Source organism: Dendropsophus ebraccatus, chromosome 15 (assembly GCF_027789765.1).
Source record: "Dendropsophus ebraccatus isolate aDenEbr1 chromosome 15, aDenEbr1.pat, whole genome shotgun sequence".
Lineage (NCBI taxonomy): Eukaryota > Metazoa > Chordata > Amphibia > Anura > Hylidae > Dendropsophus > Dendropsophus ebraccatus.
This window is the reverse complement of record NC_091468.1, coordinates 34,365,725-34,383,351: the sequence shown is the minus strand read 5'-3', so window position 1 is coordinate 34,383,351 and position 17,627 is coordinate 34,365,725. Positions and strand designations below refer to the sequence as shown.

The following is a 17,627-nucleotide window of genomic DNA, read 5'->3' as shown; positions in this document are numbered from 1 at the left end:
TTTTATGACTCGTTATTGTAAATGAATGATGATGATCTCTCAAAATATTCCTGGTGGCTGCAGTCTATGGAGGGATTTATAATAGCAGTGGTAGCCCTGGATGAGTACAGAGTTATTATTCATTTTAATAGTCTTTATATTTATTTGGGGAATTACGGCCCTAAAATCATTCAGGGTGAGTCAGAATGCAGTGACCTGGCTTGACAGGCATTTCCTGCAGGTGGACATTTTTAAATGTACCTTGACAGGCTTTTTAAAAGTTTGACAGTGCTGAAATAGCCCTTTAAGAGGAGAAAGCCAAATGCCATTTTAAATGAAAGCTGGTCTAGTAATCAGCTCAATGTATGGCCTCTATAAACCCTGATCACCAGCAGGTATAACCAGGAAAAGCAGTCTCTGGCTCTCCATTTTTAAACAAGAGAGACCTTAGGGTATGTGCATACTACAGATTCCGAGTGGAGGACTTCAAGTGGATTCTGCTGCGTACCCCCGCTGGAAGTTCTGCCTGTCCCATAGTGTAAAAAAAACTTACCTGTCCCTATGCTGTATCATATAACCGGGCTCCCATACCCTGCCGGGTGTCATCTTCTAGGTTTTGGGTATGTCACGACCTGGCTGAGATGTCTTAAGCAGGTGATATTTAGCCCACTCAGCGACTGGGGCAGGCTGCACTGATTGGATGAGCGGTGCAGCAGTCAGCCGGGTTATGTAGCCGGAGGGGAGGTATGAAGACAGCTGGCTGGGGTCCAGGAGTAGAATGTTGCGCGGGCGCCTAAAATTTATTTTTTGCCTCCCCCTGGACTTCTCCTTTAAAGATAGCCAGTCATTAACAAAAGCTTTATTTAGGTCAGAGAGACATATTAAAAGGTTTAACTGATTCACACCACAACCAATCAGGGAAAAGAGTACTCACTCCCAGCTGTATGTCACATAATCTGGACAGACTCCCAATGCAAGTCTATGACATATATCTCTCGGACATTTCAAAAGTTTTTATTAATGACAGATACTTTAACATTTACAGGACTTTACATTAATGGCCTCTTCCTAGAATAAGCCTTAAAGCGACTGTGTACCCACAATCTGAACCCCCCAACCACTTGTACCTTCAGATAGCTGCTTTTAATCTGCTGTTCGGCAGGGGATGCAGTTATTGTCCTAAAAAACAACTTTTTAATGGGCAGCCCCATGCCCAACTGCCGGGGCTTAGATTGTATATGCATTAAGCTGGCACACCCTCTCTGTCCCTCCTCCCCACTCTCACCATCATTAGGAATTCTCCAGGCAAATTGTCTCCTATTCATCAGCTGTGTCAGCCTGGCACATGGGCTGGATCGATAAGCACATGTTCAGCATGAAGAAAATGTTCCAGTGGCATTCCTAATGATGAAGAGGGTGTGGAAGAAGGACGGAGGGGTGGTGCAAGATTAGGGCACAAATACTCCAGTTTGACACACGGCTGCAAGTTTAAAAGTAGTTTTTTTTAGGATAATAACTGCATTACCTGCTGAACGGACCCCAGGACAGATCTTGGATTAAACGCAGCTATCCAAAGGTACAAATGGTTTGGGGGGGGGGGGGGATGTGGGTACAGAGTCGCTTTAAATTACTCAGACATAGCAGCTCCACCATATCAGCAACTGTGTATGGCAATGCAGTCTGTGATTGTCAGTGTACAGCAGGAGGTAGCAGATTGCCAGCATTACTTGATATCTAAGATGATAGAGGACTATATTGCACTAGTCATACATCTTCAGGGACAGGAAGCTGCACAGATTTCTCAGTGATTAATAAAGATCTGAGTTCCAAGAATTGTCTTCTCACCGAAGCAATGCATGACGTGCCCATGTATTTGACAGTGTTGTTCTGCAATGATCTAAACAGTACTGGCTTCTATAGAATTATAGTATAGAATTTGGTGTGCGATAAAGCCACAGATTTTACTCACTGGCGTGAATTACATATCCTTGTACCGAGTGGAGAGTAATCTGCCTAAACAACTGTCTGGCTCTGCCATACACCAGGGAGAAAAGGTGAATCTGCGCCCTCTCCCTGGAGTACACCACGGGTGCAAGGTTAGTGAATGTCCCCCATAAGCTTTTAATACAGTACTTTTTTGTGCAGCAATGACTCAAAAACACTTTCCAGTTGTGTTTTCAGATGTATTTTTAGACTTTTGTGCATTTGGACCTTCTTTTGTTGGCCCCAGGCGGCATTTTGAAAGAAGAACCTGGTAATGTTGGCGGCATTAAGTTTTTCAGCAATTTTCGGACTGGGTTGTATTATGGGCCATCTACAACTCAAATTAAAGGGGTATTCCAGGGAAAATCAATAATTTAGCAAAGGAAAGGGTTAACCAAGGTTAACCCTTTCCTAATATACTTACCTGTCCTTTAAGGAGATCTCCGGTCCGGTCACGTGATCTTCCAGCTTGTGGCTCGGATCCTCTTCTCCTTCCGGTTCGGTGACGTCACCCGGCCGGCGTCCGCTCTCCGTCTCATTAGCAGCAGAGCACTGAACCCTGACTGGCTTGGTAGCGTGTAGCCAATCAGGGTTCAGTGCTCTGCATCCCCACCACGCTTCAGAGTGGGGGGTCCCCTGAGGCTGCAGTAAATTATCAGGGGGGTCGTCAGGCTCAGTGTCGGTCACCAGTTACATGGGCCGGCACTGCACTACAGCAGGTGAATGCGGGGTCTGGCGTCAATCATCACTCCGCAGAACGATCAGCAGATCAGCAGCCGATAAAAATTACTTCCCCACCGATACCGACCCTGAGCCCCTGGGGGGGAAGGGATGCGGCGGGCAGCCGGGTGTCTGGTAGCTATGAATGAAGTAATGCCGCCCGCCCAGGGCTGTATTAACAGCTGTTGCTGCCCTAGGCACTAAACCTGAAGACGCCCCATCTCCACCCACCTATTGGCGATACCAGACCTGATTAATACCACCATACCCCCCACCCCCCTGGAAAAGACTCCAGATTTACTGGCAAGTCTGAACGGGAGGAGGGAAATTAAAAATAAAAACAAAAAAAAAATAGTTTTTTCCGTCCCCCTGCTCCCTGGTGCTGCCCCCCTGCAAGGTGCTGCCCTAGGCACCGGACCACGGGTGCCTAGTGGTAAATACGGCCCTGCGCCCGCCGCATCCCCTCCCGGGACTCGGTCGGCATTGCTGACAAGGTGGGGGGGGTTCTGCGGAGTGATGATTGACGCCAGACCCCGCATTCACCTGCTGTAGTGCAGTGCCGGCCCATGTAACTGGTGACTGGCACTGAGCCCGACGACCCCTGATAAATTACTGCAGCCTCAGGGGACCCCCACTCTGAAGCGTGGTGGGGATGCAGAGCACTGAACCCTGATTGGCTACACACTACCAAGCCAGTCAGGGTTCAGTGCTCTGCTGCTAATGAGACGGAGAGCGGACGCCGGCCGGGTGACGTCACCGAACCTGAAGGAGAAGAGGATCCGAGCCACAAGCTGGAAGATCACGTGACGTGACCGGACCAGAGATCTCCTTGGGGGGCCATTAAAGGACAGGTAAGTATATTAGGAAAGGGTTAACCTTGGTTAACCCTTTCCTTTGCTAAATTGATTTTCCCTGGAATACCCCTTTAAGTGCTAGAATTTGCCTGCATTTTGGTATGTTAACAGCAGAAAAAAAGATCCTGATACTTAAAGGGGTATTCCCATTATCTAAACTTTTTGTTAGCTAATGGGAAATGCAAACGAAAGCAATTTTGCAATTGCACTGGATTAGCAAAATTGCTTAGCTGTTAGCTATGAGAGGGGTGGCCGTGCAGCAGTGGGACTGGGGGTAGGGAGCTGATAAGTATATTTTCACTTATCTTATGTTTCCCTCTGAAATCCCACAAGTCTTCAGGGCTTGGATTGTCCCTGCAGACATGGGTAATGTCAGAGAGAGACAGCAGAACAGAGCACATTCAGCTCTGCACTGCTGCGTCCTGTTCTCGCCACGAACCCAGAAGTGAGAGCGGGACGTAGCGAGACCCAAATTACCTAAGTGCATATAGCCTTACTTTTAGGTTTCCCCATAGAATACAAATCATATGAACCAAAGCCATGGCAGGTAAATAAGTAATACATAAGTTAGCCATGGCAGGTAAATAAGTAATACATAAGTAAGCCATGGTCGGTGAAGAATTTTATTTATTTTACACAAACTGCAATTACAAAATTGATTAAAAAAAAAAAAATGAATAAATGTGTTATGACATTCTTACTCCTTGCTCAGCATAATGACATATCTGGTTAAGATAAAGGAGGATCCTTCATTCTCAATATCAGATTCCTCAAATAAGGGTCTTCAGCCCAATTTATTCGGGAACTCAAGATGAGCCTCTGTCATGAAATAGCAAAACTTGGATTAGTTTAGAAAGTCATATGTAAAATATAGACAATGTAACCTATATACACTATTCCATAATATACTATTCCATTTTACAAGTGTATGTGAATACGTTCTCGGGTTAAAGGGGTACTCCATAAAAAAATTCTCTAATAAGTTTTTGTAAGAAAATTATATTTAAATGTTTTTATTAATTTTCCAACATTAAAACATTATACAAAACACTCTTTAATAGAGAGCTGCACCTGTGTGGGCAGCAAAGCGATGTAACTCTCCCAACAAAAATCAAAGTAAAAAAATCTTTCCACATGAGTCTCCCTTCTCTGCGAAGCTTTCACCCAGTCCATTTTCATAATGAAAGATAGTTTTTCTAGAAACAACCGGAATGGGGGGGCAGTGGAGTGATTCCATGTGTGCAGTATGGTTTTCACGCCCGCAGCAGAGAGCATGTATATGAGTTTTCTGCCACCTGCTGAACAGGGAAACTCCTGTGTGTCTATATAACCAAAAATAGCCCATATTGGGCCCGAGGGAATGTAGTTAACCAAATGTGTGGTAGCAAATGTGGTGACACGGTCCCAGAAAGAGCGGACGACAGGACACCCCCATAAGCAGTGGTATATGCCCGCCCCTCCCTTACGACATCTGAAACAGGAATCAGATTAGTAGAGACCCATTTTGTAACCTCTAACCGGTGAGATACGACCTATGAAGCAGTTGTAGCTACATCTCCAGGTACCGGCTAGAGGGTAGGTATCTAAGGCCTCTTATATGAGCTTTTAGAAGGATAGAGGTTGTCATTTCCGGAATGTCTTGCGACCATTTGGTCATTGCAGCCGGGGATTGAGTGAGGTCCAAGGGGGAGTGTATAAAGCTATAGTAATAGGAGGTGTGGCCCCGCATGTTGGGAGGGTGTCTAAGAGCTTTTTTGATTTCTAAGGACCATTCCAGCGGATGTATTGCTGCCAGCACCTTGGAGACATAGCTATGTGCCTGTAAGTAGGAAAAGAACCGCATGTGTGTCAGGGTGTAAAAACTGTGACACGTAACTAAGTCCAGCTTTGTGCCAACGGATAAACTCACCATGGGGTGAGCCATCTTGGAAGTCGGGATTATGTATGAGGGTGAGGAATGGCGAATAATATGGGTGTAGGCACTTGGTCCATCTCATTTTTTGCCATGCCCGCCATGTTGCCATCAACAGAGGATTTAATCTACAGGTTTCGGGGATGTTTCGAAAGGGCTGATGAAGGACATTGGCCAGGGAAAGGCGGGGAAGGAATTGTTAGTCTAGTTTAGGATCTGTGAAGTGAGAGGTGTGATACAGCCAGTCCATCGCCACATGCATGAGAGTCGTTATATTGTATGCCCGGACTTCTGGAAAGTTCAGCCCCCCATTAAATTTGGGTTGTTTTAGGAGATGGAATGGGATCCTGGATCTGCCGCCCCTCCAAATAAAGGAGCGGAAGAGGTAATTGATTTTCTTTTCGTCTTTGGGGCGCAAATAAATGGGGAGAGAGTGGAGGATGTAAGAAAGTTATAGAGATTTTGTAAACTTCTTTAAAAAAAATCTCAAGTCTTCCAGTACTTATCAGCTGTTGTATGCTCTGCAGAAAGTGGTGTATTCTTTCCAGTCTGACAGTGCTCTCTGCTTCCACCTCTGTCCATGACAGAAAACTCTCCTGCTCTGGACAGTTTCTATGGGGATTCACTTCTATTCCAGTCAGGGACAGAGGTGGCAGCAGAGTGCAATGTGTCAGACTGGAAAACACACACCACTTCCTGCAGGGCATACAGCAGCTCATAAGTGCTGAAAGGACTAAGATTTCTAAATAAAAGTAAATTTACAACCTGTAAAACTTTCTTAAAGCGACTCTGTACCCACAATCTGTCCCCCCCAAAACCACTTGTACCTTCGGATAGCTGCTTTTAATCTAAGATCTGTCCTGGGGTCCGTTCAGCAGGGGATGCAGTTATTGTGCTAAAGACAACTTTTAATTCTGCAGCGCTGTGTCTAACGGCCGGGGCTTACATTTGTATATGCATTAGGCTAGCACCACCTCTCCGTCCTTTCTCCTCATCTTTAGGAATGATCCAGGAACATTTACTGCTGTTTGAGCTTTGCACAGGTGTATTAATGATCCAGCCTATGTTCATTATACACACAGGTGAGGAATAGGAAGCAATCTGCCTGGAGTATTCCTAATGAGGAGGAGGGTGGGGAGGAAGGACAGAGAGGGTGTGCCAGCCTAATGCATATACAAATGTAAGCCCTTTTTATGACAATAACTGCATCCCCTGACGAACAGACCCCAGGACAGATATTGGACTAAAAGCAGCTATCCAAATGTACAAGCGGTTTGGGGGGGGTCAGATTGTGGGTACAGAGTCGCTTTAAACCAGTTGATTGAAAATAATTTTTCCTAGAGTACCCCTTTAACTATTCTTTAGATGTTTAATACATTCTAACAGTGTGCATTCTTTTCTCTCACAAGAGTCTTGTGTCATTCAGAGCCACAATTCAGAATTTCCTCTTATTTACCTGAAAAACTTCTTGAATGATGATGATTTTGTGTGTAACACTTTGCATAGTTTCTCTTCCTTTATCCTCGGTCTTTGCTTCCAGGTCTCTGATTTTACGGTTCGTTGTTTCGGAATACTTAAGTTTTTGGAAGAGCTCCTGCTGCTTCATGCGTATTTCTGGAGTACAATCATTTTAACAAAAACTTTAAAGACATCTCATAACATTGTTAGAATATAAAATAATGCCAAATATTATACAGTCATTAAAAAAATGGTGGCAGAAGGCTTAGGCTAGATTCACATGTAGAATTATTGGTCAGTAATTGGAAATAAGTTTGATCTTTTTTTACCAAAGCAAAGAAAGTGCAAAAGTTTCAATTATGTTTTCCTTTGTTCTAAATACTATGGTAGATTTGTTGCCTTATATGTAGTAATTGTTCCACATCTATTCTGAACTTTGTTAAAGATAGGGTCAGCGCTATATACACACATACATTAAAGCGACTCTGTACCCACAATCTGACCCCCCAAACCACTTGTACTTTCAGACAGCTGCTTTTAATCCAAGATATTCGGCAGGTGATGCAGTTATTGTCCTAAAAAACTACTTTTAAACCTGCAGCCCTGCAGCCAAACGGGAGTATCTCTGCCCTAACTTTGCACCACCCCTCCATCCCTCCTTCCCACCCTCCTCATTAGGAATGCCACTGGAACATTTTCTCCATGCTGAACATGTGCTTAACAATCCAGTCCATGTGCTGGGCTGACACAGCTGACGAATAGGAGACAATCTGCCTGGAGGATTCCTAATGATGAAGAGGGTGGGGAGGAGGGACAGAAAGGTTGTGCCAGCCTAATGCATACGCAATGTTTAAGCCCCGACCGTTGGGCACGGGGCTGCCAGTTAAAAAGTAGTTTTTTTAGGACAAAAACTGCATCACCTCCCGAACGGACCCCAGGACAGATCTTAGATTAAAAGCAGCTATCCAAAGGTACAAGTGGTTTGGGGGGGGGGGGCAGATTGTGGGTACAGATTCACTTTAAATAGGTATGGTCACGAAAATAAACTTTTGACACATCAGAGAGACATGGAAAAAAAGTTTTGATTGCTCAGGGTCTGACTGCAGAATCAGGAAAAGTCTCACTCAACAGTCCTCTCCCGTCTGTCACCTAAGGAGGAGGCCGCAGCATAATGGAAGTCTATGGGGCACCACTCTTCACATGAACGCAGAGGGAGGATCGCATGGCAGCGTAGTCCTCTCTCCGCTCATTCCTCTGTTGGGTCGTGACAGGCACACTTTCAACACTTACCTATTCTGGTCTTTCGTATGTTAACCAATTGCTCTTCCAGATGCCTGTTGCTCTGAGTTATAAGCAAAAAGGGAAAGGCATTTCAGATAATAACACAATGTATAAACTTGCAAATAGATGACATGCACATTGATAAGGCTCTAGTACCTGACAATACAACTAAAGCCAACCTGCTAAAATGTCTAAAATGTGCAAAAGATCCTTTGACCATTCTAACCAAACATGGATTAATAATGCACAATTGTCCTCCTACTGTACATAGCGAAGAGTGAGGTAAATAGCTATAGATAAAAAAAAATAGATAATATAAATAATTCAAACACTGTCAAACTGTGCCTTACTTGTTGTATCACCAAAATCTGTTTACAAATATCCATAGAATGATTCATCACTGCCATAATTGGTCTAAAGAAATGGAGAGGATTAAAATGCAGAAAGAATCATCTGTAATAAAAATGTCACTAGTTTCAGTTATTTAAAGGAAAAGTATATAAGTGGATAAGTGTATACAAACCTGCTGATAGCTCCTGGTGACCTCTTACCGCCTCTTAGTGGGGCCAGTCTTCTGACACTTTTCATGTGTCCTACAGTTTTCGGCCAACCTAAAGCACTGTTCACCCTGGTCGCCAGCTCAGACTTATCCATATGCAAGCAGGCTGGAATATGCTTGAGTAGGTTTGAGCATCAGAGCCGGCAAGTGAGATGAATGGTGCTCAGGGGGGGCGATGATTGACCATTGTGCTCCAAACAAGTTAAATCACCTGCTCCACTGCCTGTGGTCATGCCAACATAGTCAAACTTTTTGGAATCAGGTAAAACGTTCTGCCCCGCCCATATTGATAGCGCTCCTACACCTCAGTGGTATCTATTTGGCATCCTTCCAGGTCACAATCCCCCCCCTGCCCCCGTTAATCAGGATCTACGGAACTTGCTCAAAGTAAAAAAAAGAGTATTTACTTAAAGGGAATCAGTCAGCACCCAGGCCCTAGCTAAGGTGCTGGCAGTGTGCTGTAGCTGGCAATCCCCTAATGAGCATGGTACCTTTTGCCAATTTGTCCATGCAATGGATTATGCACAATCCTACTCTAATAAGGAGTCAAAGAGGAGTTGTTTGTGCTACACGCTGGCACTTCCTCCTCCCTCCTCTTTATAAATAATCATGGCTGCCCGGGCTCCTGCTCACTCAGCTGTCAGCCAGTGTCTGAGTGTTTACTTCAGACAAACTTCCTATAGAGGACTGATCTGCAATCGGCTAGAGTTGTGTTGGAATTTAGGGGTAATTGTAATGAAATATAGTTATTTTTTTTCTTCATTGTCCGCACCTTGTTTAGGGCCCGGGTACTGACAGATTTCCTTTAAAAGCTTCATAACTGATAAATATTAATTAGAGATGAGCAAACCTGGAGCATGCTCGAGTCGATCCGAACCCAAACGTTCGGCATTTGATTAGCGGTGGCTGCTGAAGTTGGATAAAGCCCTAAGGCTATGTGGAAATTATGGATATAGTCACTGGCTGTATTCATGTTTTCCAGACAACCTTAGATCTTTATCCAAGTTCAGCAGCCCCAGCTAATCAAATACCGAGTCGATCCGAACCCGGTTCGCTCATCTCTAATAGTAATGTTTATCTGCAAATCCTATGTATATCTAGCACTTTAGTTACTTGTACATCCTGATTATTTAGGTTATGTCTTCATAAATTACCCCCCTTTCCTTCTGTAACCCCTTCCCTCCTTGTTGTATCAAAACGTGACTAAAAACACTATTTAAAAAAAAACACTGAATATCACAAAAACGGCGTACTTACAAGTGGCAGAAGACCAGCACTAGTAAGAGGTGGCAAGCGGCTGCCGGGAACATAGGGAAATGATCTTACTGTAACCTCTAAACTGTTCCAGCGCTACAATTTATTATCCCCACTTCTACAATAAGCAGGTGAGTTATGGATAGCGTCTTGCTATACAGAAATACTGTATGCCCCATTTAGCATTGATAGACCATATAAAGTGGTTTCACTTACCGCCGCTGAGTGGCATCTTTCTCCAAGACATTCAGCAAAGCATTGTATGTCTGCATCCTAAACAGAAAATTGGTAACAATGATTCGTGCAAGTCATGATTTCTGTATAAGTCACCAGCTATAGACTGAATCCATAGTTGTGTCCTGCTTGGGGGAGCAATGAAAAACTCCCCTTTCCCTCTTTGCAGACTTCTATCTGCAGCATGTAACCAGATACATCTGTGAGCTGATAGCCCACCTTTTCTCTTTAGGCCCTATTAGATGGAGCGATAATCTGCCAAATCAGGCAGATTCAGCAGATTATCCCGCTATATAATTTACACAGAGATTAATCTGACAAATTTTTTAAGCCAAAGCCAGGAACAGACTATAAACAGAGAACAGGTCATTAACCCCTTAGCGACCCATGACGTACCTGGTACGTCATGGTGCCGCGGGGAGAGTTCAGAGAGGGGTCCCGCCGAGACCCCGCTCTGAACGGCGCTGCTCCCGGCTGATATCTGCAGCCGGGGAGCGCCTCTATTAGCCGGCGCGGCAACGGGACCCGTGCCAGTTAATAGAGGCGCTCCCCGGCTGCAAACATGACAGCTGCATTTAGAGGCTTTGCTCCCGGTGTCCCTGGTGTCTAGTGGGGCAGATCTCCCCTCCGCAATGCGATCGCGGGGGGAAGATCCGTTCTTCTGGCCGGGCCTCAGCGTCGCAATGAAAGCGTCATGAAACTCCCTGAAATAACAACAAATTCCTTTTTTTTTTTCAATTTGACAGCGCAAATGATTTTTTTTCCAGTTTCGCAACATATTTAATGGGAAAATAAAGTCTGTCATTGCAAAGTACAATTGGTGTCGCAAAAAATAAGGGCTCATGTGGGTGTCTAGGTGAAAAAATGCAAGTGCTATGGCCAATCGGAGGCTGAGGTCCGCTGCCAGACACTTGGTCATCACTCTGAGTGTCCGGTTAACCTTTAGTATTGCAACTCACCAGTCCCGCTCCTCTCACATCTTCCAGCACAGGCAGCGTGGTACAGAGACACTGAATGCGCCAGATGTGACCTGCAGCCCCTCTATCATTCATCTGTAAGGACACCTGGCGCAGGCAGTGTCTCTGTACCATGCTGCTTGCGCTGGAAGATGAGAGAGGAAAACACACACATCGCAGAGGAGCTGCTGTGGAGCAGGTGACAGGTGAGTTACAATTTTTTGTTTTTCCTGGTATAGACACTGTAAGGGGGGGCACTGCATACTGCGGGGAGAGGGGGGGAGCTCTGTAGCTACTATATGGGGCACCATTGGGGGGTTTGGCTACTATATAGGGCACTATTTGTGGGATTGGATACTATATGAGGCACTATGGGGGATTGGTTACTATATGGGGCACTATGGGGACACTATTAGGTGGGGAGTTAGCTACTATAGTGTGTGCTAATCAGGGGAGAGAAAACTATATGGGTTATAGGTCTGATCACTGCTGTATTCTATATAGTCTGCAGGGTGATAAGACTCTCCAGCATCTGTGCACACCTGGTATCTGATTGTATCTGAAAATGTTTTGCACAGCACAGTTAGCGCTATAGTTGTGGGGAGAATTATATGTGAGCTGGTGGGGTTTGTGTGCCAGGGCTGCTTTTCAGTGGCAATACTGTCAGCTGCAGGCAGAAGCGTGAGGAACACAGGGGAGCATGGAGAAATAGGTATAAGGTTTATTTTACACTAGGGCAAGGGCTGCATGGACATCACTATCAATATATATACAGCCCTTGCTGAACGATTGTAAAGCCGTGTAATAAGCTCAGTAAGCAAGCGCCAAACTAGCAGATCAGTGCACGTTTACATATTACACAGGCCGGAATGGACTTGCTTTCAGAGTGTATGATGAGATTATGAGTAAGGGCGAGGAGGAAAGGCCTGATAAGGGGGAGAAAGAGGCATTTTTCTCTGATAAGATATATTAAAGTTTCTTACATTTGCTTGTCCTGTTGATTTATGCAATGTTTGTAGAAAGTGCAGCACCTATTGAATGAACACTCATTGCAACACAATCTGTTTTTCCAGCAGGAAAATTCTCACATTGACATGTTATCATGCTAAAGCAAATCTACAGAGCAAACTTTTAGTGTTGCAAAGCAATGGCACAAATTATAACACACCCAATAGGACTTGAGATAGTTTGAACTGAATCCTGCTCTTTGCAGAGTTGCGTAAAAACTACTCACCTCATAAGAGCAAGCTCCTTGTTTTTCACAGAACAAATTTGATTTTCCAAGGGAATACGGACATTGCTTAAACTAAGGAACAAATAAAAGGTAAATCCACAAGAGCCTCCCGGGCACATAGGTGTAAATTGTAATTTAAATCAACTAATCTAAGTTGAAATCAGATTTCTGATGCCGTCACACAGGCTGCCTCATCTGTGCAGGTTTCACAGAGACATGCGCTCTCTATAGATCCAGCGGACAGGAATTACCATCATATGAAACACTGCTTTTGGGGGGTACATTTACCTCATAGATTTTGGCAGTAGATGTTCAGGAACATGGGATTCTGCTCTCAAATGTTTGGATGAATGTAAAGTTAACCAAAAATCATACTTCATACTATTAGCATACTATATGTTCATAGAAGTGCAGACAAATGGAGGAGGGTCCTTCAAAACAAAATTATCGACAGAAAAGAAAAAAGTCACAAAAAAGAATTTGAAAAAGAGTCAGATTTATGCTGCCTGATCCACAGGCAGCATCAAATCCTGGCAGGCTTCCTCATAACTAACAGCCAAGTTTTTCTCTGAAATGCCCTTATTTTAGTGTCATAATTACATTATTATATGTGATAATTATCAGCCTCTCCGATCACTAGAATGAGCAGTGAGAAGCTGCTGGTGAAGTACTTGTCTCCCTACATCATTCCCTGATGCTGGAGATTGGTTCCATAGAATCCATCTCCTGTTACAAGAACAGAGACAGGGTGGCAAGTTTGTTATAGTGACAAGAAGGGGTCTGAGCAGCCAGACACTGACCAATCTAAACTTCTGACTTTTTTTTTTTAAATGATAGTTAAACCCGGCAGTGACACAGGGGAAGGTGGAGGTGGCATCCCCAACTACGTTCACACAGAGCAAAAGGGGCGGATTACGCAAGGAAATATTTCCGCCTGAAATCCGAGCAGAATATAAGCAGAATGTAAGTAGAATCCCTGCATATTCCGCTAGGAAAGTGTTCAGCTCGTAATCAGCTCTTGACAAATTCAGCGTGGAATAATCGAGGAATCCGCACTGAATCCGCATGCATTCAGCGAGTATTTGGCAAGTAAAATAGACTATACCAGAATATATACTAGAATCCTCCCCCCCCCTTTTTTCCCCATTTCCGCGCGTAATTTCTGCTTGTATTACGCTTGTATTCCGCTCTGAAACAGAAAATCAGAGCCCCATTGATTTATATAGGCTTCCGCTAGTAAAAGAAAGAATGAACATGTTCATTCTTCTGGTGGATTAGTTCAGTGCTGAAACTCCACCGTGTGAACTGCAGAGCAGAATTTCCATTCAACACAATGGAAATTAGCTCATGTTCATTCTTCAGCGCGTACAGAGCAGGAGCGCGCGCCTCCTATAGACTCCCATTATGAGCGGGAGGCTAACGACATTCCGCGGCGGACAATTCCGTCGCGTAATTCCGCTACCTTTCCTCAGTGGGAACGGGGCCTTAACGGCTGAAATTTCAGCGCTGATTCAGCGCAGAAATTCAGCTGCTTTTGCTCAGTGTGAACGAGCCCTAAAGGGAAATACCTGTATATCAAGTGGGAAACTTATTGTCTGTGAATCGGACAGCATAAATCTACCGACATACTCCTTTTAAACAGACAATAAAAAATGTGTTTTGCTTGTAAAAAAATCCATACAATAAAGTTCTTTAAATGGTGAATGGCTTAAAGAAAGAAAATGAAGAATCTCTGTAGGACACAAATCTAGAACAATTTTTTGGCTGCGCAGTTATTTAGGTGATAGTGGGGCCAGGCCCATACTTACCATTAGGCACCCATGGTCCAGTGCCTAGGGCAGCACCAGGGAGCAGGAGGAAGGAAAATTTTTTTTTTTCTTCAGGTCTCCCACCTCCCATTCAGACTTGCCACTAAATCTGGTGTTTTTTTTCAAGGAGGGGCGGGGTATGGTTATATTGGTCAGGTCTGGTGGTGTTATCCAGTCACAGTAAGGTGGTATTGGTGAGGTCTGGTGTGGTGGTGTTACCTAGTCATAGTATCATAGTATAGTGGTTTTGGTCAGGTCTGGTATGGCGGTGTTATCCAGTCACAGTATGCCGGTATTGGTTCAGTCTGGTGTGGCAGTGTTATCCAATCACAGTTTGGTGGTATTGGTCAGGTCTGGTATGGCAGTGTTATCCAGTCACAGTATAGCAGTATTGTTCAGGTCTGGTATGGCTGTGTTATCCAGTCACAGTATAGCAGTATTGTTCAGGTCTGGTGTGGCAGTGTTATCCAGTCACAGTATAGCAGTATTGTTCAGGTCTGGTGTGGCAGTGTTATCCAGTCACAGTATAGCAGTATTGTTCAGGTCTGGTATGGCAGTGTTATCCAGTCACAGTATAGCAGTATTGTTCAGGTCTGGTATGGCTGTGTTATCCAGTCACAGTATAGCAGTATTGTTCAGGTCTGGTGTGGCAGTGTTATCCAGTCACACTGGCGGTATTGGTCAGGTCTGGTGTGGCAGTGTTATCCAGTCACAGTATAGCAGTATTGTTCAGGTCTGGTGTGGCAGTGTTAAATGTGACGCCTGGAGCTATTACCTACCAATCCTGTGGTGAGAATTCCTTCAGACAATATGCAGACGGCTCTAATCATTGATTCAATGTGGAAATTTGTTTATGTTTTAAGCCGTTAAAAAAACATGAAAACCGTGATTCAGACAATGTTTCTACATGTAGAGAAATACATGTGGCTGAAACCAGGCTCCTATCTCTTCCCCAGTATTCCTGTGCTGTTACCAGGATTATTGGCCATACGCCTATTGGTTACCGCATGAGGGTCTGGTTTCGGCTGCATGTGGTGACATACAGTAAATGTGGGAAAGCGGCCTTAAACTGATCAGATATCAGAAAATCCTGATACTAATTGATGAATGAAGATGAGGCGTCTTCAAGTTTAGTGCCTAGGGCAGCAGCAGGTGTTAATACAGCCCTGATTGGGGCAAAAGGGTGTTATATGTAATGTGACAAAAATGTGTGGCCAAGTTCACACTTACTTTGTTCACAGTGTATTGCCTTAAAGTGGTTGCTCCTTTCAAATCAACTGGAAAATCTTGAGTCTTTGAGTACTTATCAGCTGATTTATGTCCTACATGAAATGGTGTATTCTCTCCAGTCTGACACTGTGCTCTCTGCTGCTACCTCTGTCCACGTCAGGAACTTCCAGAGCAGAAGCAAATCCCCATTAAAAAAAACAACTTCCAGACTGGAAAAAATACAACTTCCTGCAGGACATAGAAATACATTACAAATCTCTGACGTTAATTTGAAAGAACAAAAAAAAAAAAAAAAAAAAAAAAAAAAAAAATGGTGAATGCATAAAACCCTACATTTACATTACATAGTTGGCCATTTATGTGTAATTCCACCGTAGGGGAAAATGAGTGGCCAGACACAGCTTTCCTAGTGACAGCAAAGTGGCTAAGAGCAAATGTATACTAATTGAAATATTATATATTATTTATATATAGAAAACTTACCTCACATTTAAAGAAGCATCTACATTTTCCACAGACTCTTTTCCTAGAAAGAGGATGGAAATGTCTATTATTTTGTACTAACCAAAGGCCCTATAAACCAGCAGCACAAGTCTGGACATATAAGAAATCTGATAAAAACCTCATAAACCAAGTCCAACTCCAACACTACCAGCACGTCTACCTTCAGATACCATTTTATAGAGCACAGAGAAATAATCTCCATAAAATTAGTTATAGCCTTGGTTATAGGCCAGAACGCCTTTCACATCAGCTAGCTTAGGGGCTGATAGCCTCAACATTCTTTGCTAACCCAATGTATGTACAAGGGTTTAGTTTATACACCAGACACTGTATGGTAATCCGCAAGAAAAAATGAGGCTGTTACACACATACGACCATGGAAATATGTGGCATCAGATCATTTTGCTTCCAATTTATTATGGAGGTTTTTATATACAGCAATACTGGTAGGATACAAGGGCGGCCAGACGGGTGAAAGGGGTGTGTTTTTCTGGGCACAGCACCACTGTACCACATCTCTTTATTCCCGCAGCTTGCTCTTTCCTTCATACAGTTGCCGCATACAGCTGAGATGCGGACGTTATTGAGCTCACCCCACAGTACTGTATGTGGCAACAACAGATTCTCCTGTCCGGTTTTGAAGTTTTTCAGCACCTGCCCTGTAAGACGACACCTGATGTATAAGACGACCCCGACTTTTGAGAAGGATTTTACTGGGTTAAAAAGTAGTCTCATAGGCAGAATAATACAGTAAATGTAGCATGCTCATGATATTCCAAAGGCATTCTGTTTTATGGGCCCAGCTAACCTATTCGAGATCTGGTAGCCAACAAGCTTGTTTCCAATAACAGTCAGGTATACATTGAACAAAGCTCTAAACTACATTACATTAAAAAGTAAAAATACAAACTTGCATGAAATTCAGTTTTCATGTCCAACAACTGCTGTTTCACTTGTCTTTCAAGCCTGCAGAGAACAAACATGGATCAACCATAAGTATATATGTATTGCACAATACCTTGCTTTCCAATCTGACAGTGCTCTCAGCTGAAACCTCTCCAATTCTGGACAGTTTCTGTCACAGACAGAGGTGGCAGCAGAGAGCACTGTCAGACTGGAAAGAAAACACCACTTCCTTCAGGAAATACAGCATGTGCCACGTTGCTCCTTCAGTACCTTCTTACACCGGAAAAACATCTTTTACTGTCGCACACGAGACACGGATAGAGCCGGCAACTAGTCATCTTGCCTGTGACTAGTCACAGCTCTTTGCCCTGTCAGTGCGCTTTTCGGGGAGATTCACAGGCAAGGAGGCCAATAGATAGTTTCTATCCATCTACCTTCCTAGCCTATCTACTTATCACTGTCCCTTTCATCCAAGGCTGGGTTCACACTAAGTTTTTCATTCAACGTATCCGTTTTTATTTGGTTACTTTTAACGGACAGAACCCTATTTTTGTGTACGTTAAAAAAACGCATCTGTTTCAATTTTTTTTTCATGATATAAGTCAATGGAAATACGGATCCAATTGCATCCGTTTTTTCCATCTGTTTTTATCAATACATTAAACAGATAGGAAAAACGCAGTGTGAACCCAGCCTAACCAGTGGACAGCAACCAAGGTAATCCCTTGAAATGCTATGAAATGAATATAAGGAAT

General features: G+C 43.8%; 1 protein-coding gene across 4 annotated transcripts in view; it reads right to left on the bottom strand.

Moving 5' to 3' along the window:
• Positions 1-4,152: 4,152 nt before the first annotated feature.
• The window catches only part of LOC138774382 (centromere protein H-like), an 89,980-nt gene continuing 76,505 nt past the window's right edge, over positions 4,153-17,627 (bottom strand). For 3 of the 4 annotated variants that reach the window (XM_069955177.1, XM_069955181.1, XM_069955179.1), the window contains 9 exons: positions 16,877-16,932; positions 15,946-15,988; positions 12,425-12,496; positions 12,174-12,221; positions 10,217-10,273; positions 8,538-8,601; positions 8,197-8,248; positions 6,905-7,062; positions 4,153-4,355 (listed from right to left, as the gene is read on the bottom strand). In XM_069955177.1, the coding sequence (XP_069811278.1) occupies positions 4,266-4,355; positions 6,905-7,062; positions 8,197-8,248; positions 8,538-8,601; positions 10,217-10,273; positions 12,174-12,221; positions 12,425-12,496; positions 15,946-15,988; positions 16,877-16,932 (640 nt within the window). In that variant the 3' untranslated portion in view covers positions 4,153-4,265. The remainder of the gene's footprint in view (positions 4,356-6,904; positions 7,063-8,196; positions 8,249-8,537; positions 8,602-10,216; positions 10,274-12,173; positions 12,222-12,424; positions 12,497-15,945; positions 15,989-16,876; positions 16,933-17,627) is intronic. The other variant, XM_069955180.1, reaches the window with a different exon arrangement.